This window comes from Protopterus annectens, chromosome 4.part1, assembly GCF_019279795.1.
Source record: "Protopterus annectens isolate FY-2018-M chromosome 4.part1, PAN1.0, whole genome shotgun sequence".
Lineage (NCBI taxonomy): Eukaryota > Metazoa > Chordata > Ceratodontiformes > Protopteridae > Protopterus > Protopterus annectens.
Genome location: NC_056734.1, coordinates 751,261,011 through 751,267,357, shown reverse-complemented (window position 1 = coordinate 751,267,357; position 6,347 = coordinate 751,261,011). Strand labels below are relative to the sequence as shown.

Here is a 6,347-nt window from a genome sequence, read left to right as displayed (position 1 = left end):
GAGACATAGAAATCAGTAAAGAAAGCAAAAAGCTGCAGTAGTTAAATGGTCCATCGACTACATTTTTAATTCCACTGCAGGTATTTTAATAATGAGCTGGACAGATCTTATTAACTGAAATAAAGCCAAACAAAACGAAATATGTTATTAGGTGTCAAAGAAACTGTGAGAGTTACCAACAAGTCCTGTTGACAAGTCATTATTCCTTTTATGCATTGCTTTATTCTTAGTTATATATATCCTCATATGTAGCTAGAAACCATGCCAAGAAAAACTAAACATAAAACCACATAAAATGAAATTAATAACTGTTAAAGAAGTTGTGACATTGATATTGTTTTATTAATGAATTTATATTTGGAGAAATAGTCTAATAAAAAAGCACAAAACACATTTTACAGTATGGTTCATTTGCTTGAGTTTTTATTGTTGTAGTATTATTACGATGATTTAAGATAAATTCACATTGTTATTTATATGAACTGTATAAATCTATATTTTCTTTCCAGTTAATGATCTTTTAGTGTTCTTTTCAGGTCTCAGCAAAATAATGTAACACTTGTTAAAAAATATACAGCTCAGTAATCCTATGCTAGAAGATAAGATGGCAAATATCTCAACAGCTACTGTATATTTGCCTTGTGTGCTGATATATGCAGGAATGAAGGTTAACTGGACACTAAGGAAAATCAGCATACTAAATGTGATGTATCTGGCCTCATTAAATGTATCAGGCAATGTCCTGGCAAAATAAGCAACTAGAAAACTGACAAAAGCCAGGAAACCCAGATATCCCAGCATACAATAAAATAATATAGTTCGACCTTCATTGCATTCTAGTATGATCTTTTTGTTTTCTGATTTTGTATTCAGTTCTGGAAAAGGTGGAGAGCAAGCCAACCAAACACTGCAGATTATTACTTGGATTACACAGCAAAAAAGAACAACACTGATGGGAATCTTATGTCCCACCCAGTCTTTTAACTTACTGTTTGGTTTTGTTGCATTGAATGCCGCAATTACAGTAATTGTTTTGGCCAGCACTGAAGAGATACAAAATGAAAATATTATACCAAAAAATGTCTGGCGCACTATGCATGTTGTCTTTACTGGCTGGCCAATAAATGTCAGAGAAGAGAGGAAACACAACGTGATGGAAACTAGAAGAAGGTAGCTGAGTTCACGATTGTTGGCCTTGACTATCGGAGTGTCTCGATACTTGATAAAGATGCAGAGTACTGAAGCAGTAATGAGTGAGAAGAAGATCGCTGTGGTAGCGATAGATGTGCCAAGTGGCTCGTCATAGGTGAGGAATTCAGTCAGTTTGGGGATACATTTGTCATGTCTTTCACTGGGCCATTCATCTTCTGGGCAGTTAATGCATTCACTTGAACCTAATAAAAAAATATTTAATTATGATAATGAAATCTCTCACATGTCAAAAAATGTAGCAAATGAATATATGAATGCAAAAAAAATTCTATCTAAGCACTGATTTTTTCATTATTAACACAATGGATATTTAGCGCAGTATTTTTCTTTAGTATATTTAATTACTTTTTGATATCTATCTATCTATCTATCTATATATATATGAACAATGAACAAATGCAGACTTCGACAAAACGTTAAAACAGTTCAAAACAATTCAGATGGACAACGCCTTCCTAGAAAGATCCCTGGAGCTGGAACAAGTTCCAAAAGGTTTGCGAATATTCAAATTACCTTTTGGTTTTAGTCATAACAGTGTGGTTTTTGATGAACTGCTAGCTTTTTACGACAAAACAGGGCTAGAAGTATTAAAATTGATTATTAAGAACAATAATCATAGACTGTCAGTACTGAATGAAAAACTAGTAGAATTGGACAACAATATTAAAAGAGATTTGTTATTTGAACACAATAAGTATAGGATGGACAACATTATAAAGGAGATGGACAACTTTGTTATGAGAGGATTAGAATATAAAAACAAGAAATTGATAAGAGACAGTAATGACTATATGCACAAGAGGGCATATCAACATTTTAAAGATTTCAAATTTTCTGTTCAGCAAAATGACAAAACAAAATTTTCAAGTCATGACGACAGGAACTATGAAAAGACTAATGAACAAACAGCCACTAATGTAAATAAAAGTGTAAATAACTATGGACATTTCAGTGGCAACACAGTACAAAGGGATGTATATAGGGAGAATGATGTTTTTTTAGAGCAACCCCAACTAAGGAGATCAGAGAGAATAAGAGACAGGTTCCAAGGGGGCAAAATACAATATCAGAATCAAGGAAGGAAAACACACTTCAGGACCAACTCCCATTATTATTAGATGGCTCGATTTACAACAACTCATTTGCAAAATCAAATGAATCAATTTATATTGAGACCACCACGGAAAATGTTATTGGAAATGAGACCGGTAACAATTCTAACCTAGCAGGTATTGATTATGAAGACGTCATGCCTGTAAACGTATTTGATGAGAATTTTACAGTCCTCAGTGTCATTGACACATCAACTCTTGATTCTGAAAAAGTGAATCAAGATGTATGTGATGTAATTAACAGTGGTGGTTTCAACATTTACAACTATAGTGATTTGAACTTGAACAGAAGTCACATTTCTTTATTTAAAAGAGGTTTCACATTTGTTCCACACTTCAAAATTGATATAGGCAAAATTCTTATTAATTTGAAATTGTATGTGAGATTACTTAATTTAAAAATATTTTTTGCTAAGGTAAATACACATGAGGAGATTAAAGTTGAAACCAGAGCTATTACACTCAAAAGATCTAGCACTTTTATACCTCCCAGCAACCCAATTATTCAGGTTTTTGAATCTTTATGTGAGTCACAGATACGGAGGGAGTTAAAGAAAAAACAAGTGTTAAAGGACAACTTGACTGACACTGAGAGGTTCTGTATTTCTGATTTATGTACTAACAATAAATATAGAATCATGAAGCCGGACAAGGGAGGTGGAGTAGTCATCATGCCAAAAAGAGAATATACCAACAAAATGGTAACTATGTTAGAAAATGAAGAAACATACAATAAAGTTTCTAAGTATGAGGTACAAAGAGCTTACACAAAAATTGACTGGTTACTATATGATTATTTGATGGAGAGCATGATTAACACACAAGAATATGAATTTTTAGTTGTTGAGCATCCAATTACTCCAACCATATTCGGCATACCTAAAGTACATAAAAGCATTAACAATCCCCCCCTTAGACCAATTGTTTCTGCTAAAAATTCCAAACTTGAAACAATAGCAAGGTTTGTAGATGTACATTGTAAGGATATTAGTATAATTTTCCCTCACATAATTAAAGACTCATGGCACTGTCTAGAAAAATTGAGAGAATTTAATCACAATTATAAAGGAGAGAAGTATTTTATGTTAACAATAGATGTTATCAATTTGTTTAGTATCATACCTCACAAAGAAGGACTTGAGTATTTTGAAAAAATTTTGGACAAATACAGTGGTTATCACACTGTTAAACGTAAACTAATAGTAGATTTCATGGAAATGATACTAAATAATAACTATGTCATCTTGGAAGGAGAACATTATAAACAATGTACAGGAGTGGCAATGGGGGCCAGATGTGCCCCCACTTACGCTAATCTAGTTTTAGAATATTGGGAGACTGAACAAGTTTTTGTATCAAAGTTTTGGGAGAAAATAATTTTTTATGTAAGATTTCTGGACGATATATTGGTCTTCTGGAAGGGGGAAGAAGGTGAAATACAAGAATTTATGCATTTCTTAAATTATAGTACTAGTTTCTTAAAGTTTACATTCCAAATACACTATGAACAGTGTGATTACCTGGACATAAGAATGTATAACAAAAATGGTAAGATAGAATCCAACATTTTTCGTAAAAAAACTTATTCAAACAGTTACTTACATTATGATAGTAACCATCCCCACTTCCAAAAGAGAAACTTGGTGAAAGGTCAACTAGTTAGACTCTCACGTATTATCAGCGATGATCAGAATTTTTTGTATGAGAGTAAACATTTGCAGGACATGTTTGCTGAAAGAGGTTATCCACAAAACCTCCTAGATTCTCTAAATAAGGAAGTATTAAGGGATAGGAATACAAAATACAAACCTATAATTATTAGTGGAGAAACTATAAGGTCCAAGGAACAAGATTCGATAAATAAAAAGGATTCATTTATTATACCATATAATGCTAACTCTAAAGCAATAATAACGATTCTAACTGACACTTGGAATTGTGTAATAAATAACAGCAGAGAACTCAAAGACACACTAGGTACACACCCGAGAATTACATACAGTAGGGGCATCAATATGAAAGAGATATTTGAAAGTAGAATACAAGGTTACAAAACATCAAGAATGAAAAAGTGTGGATTTTGTAAAAGCTGTAAGTACACAAATGACGGACCTTATTGTACAGTGCACAACTATGGTAAAACACTACAATGCCCTGGTTTATGTAATTGCAACACAAAATGGGTTATATACTTGGCTAGTTGCACTTCATGTCCAGCATATTACGTAGGGAAGACTAAAAGAAAACTAAAGGAGAGAATCATGGAGCATGTAAGAGATATCAAACATAAAAAAGAAACCAATGCTCTTTACATGCACAGCACTACATGCATTAATTTCAAAAGATTCATCTTCTTTATTATAGATAGAATTTATAACCCCTGGGAAAAAGAAGGGGATTTGGATAACTTGCTTTTAACAAAATAATGTTTGTGGCAACTCCGTTTCGATGCTGGCACAACACCAGGTTTGAATGGGCATATTAGTATTGCAAGTATTCTGAAACAAAAATCCATTTGTGTGTAATTTGAGTTTGACCACAATTTCACTATAATTCTATAACAATGTGCTTAGGGATCACTACTGAGTTTATATATTTTACATTTGATTAATACAAACAACATATACGTAGTTCCTGTAATTATTATATTTTCAGATGTATTCGTACTTTCATTTTTATACTTATTTATTACATAATATTTAATATTTTTTACAAGTTAATAATAATCAAATAAGTATTCAATTATTTATTTATTTATTTATTTAAGATATAAAATGGTTTTATAATGTACTTATAATATAATGTATTTATAATGAACTTTTACAATACAAATTATTTATAAAGTCTTGTATATAGAGACTAAGATATATAGACACATAATGCCTCACAAAAGCTTTATAAAGCTTACAAGACAACAAATTTTACAAATCCCTTATATTACAAAAACCATAATATCAACACCTTAAGAGAATTTGTATGTACCTCCTACTAACATTTTTATTTATAGTATGTGTTGTTGTCATTTTTATTTTTATTTTTATTTTTATTTTCATTAATATTTTCATTTTATTCATTTAGATTTTCATATAACACAATATGGTACAACAACGATAAAGTGTTTCAACACACTATTTAGTACTGTGGAGTTTAGGTCATTTTTTAAAAAGGAAGAACATTTTTTATTTTTATTTTCACTTTATGTTTAAAATGCTGTTAATTGATTTAATTATTCCATCAATAATCAATTAACTAGTTATCTGTTTAGTATATAAGACTGGTGCAGAGAATTGATTAATGTACTCTGAAGAAACCCACAGGTAGTCGAGCGGGTGAAAGCGCTCAGTATTTTTGTGGAATTTTTACTTATCTTTGTGGAATTTTTACCTGTTCTTAATTATTTTTTTGTCTCGTTGTCTATGGTGTGAACAATAAACTGTTCTGACTGTCCAGGATATCGCCTTGTCTTAATGATAATGAAATCTCTCACATGTCAAAAAATGTAGCAAATGAATATATGAATGCAAAAAAAATTCTATCTAAGCACTGATTTTTTCATTATTAACACAATGGATATTTAGCGCAGTATTTTTCTTTAGTATATTTAATTACTTTTTGATATCTATCTATCTATATATATATATATATATATATATATATATATATATATATGAATGTCTTTATCATTTAATTACCCAGAACTATGCTGAACAGGTGCAGTCTCTCCTTTATATGCCAAATCTTCTTGCACCTTTCAAAATAAAAGTCTGTGTATGCTGCAGTTTGATTAACAATGTTTTACTATGTACAGTGGAGGTAGATGTCAAAAATATAAAAATCAAATATTACTATGTCTAAGAACAGTGCTGATAAACTGAAATAAAACTAAATTATAATGTCCGTAGCTTCCACTCTCATTATACTCAGAATAATTTCTTACCTCCTGAATAATATAATTAATATTCTGGAATGCTAGATATTTGACCTTACCTCTGCACTGACTCTTGAGTGTTTGTACCAAACTGC

At 31.1% G+C, this 6,347-nt stretch overlaps 1 protein-coding gene across 1 annotated transcript in view; it reads right to left on the bottom strand.

Annotated features, from left to right (window-relative positions):
• Nucleotides 1-492: 492 nt before the first annotated feature.
• Nucleotides 493-6,347, bottom strand: part of LOC122801295 (vomeronasal type-2 receptor 26-like) — a 60,086-nt gene continuing 54,231 nt past the window's right edge. Inside the window, exon 3 of the mRNA XM_044070842.1 lies at nucleotides 493-1,394. Within this exon, the coding sequence (XP_043926777.1) occupies nucleotides 493-1,394 (902 nt within the window). The remainder of the gene's footprint in view (nucleotides 1,395-6,347) is intronic.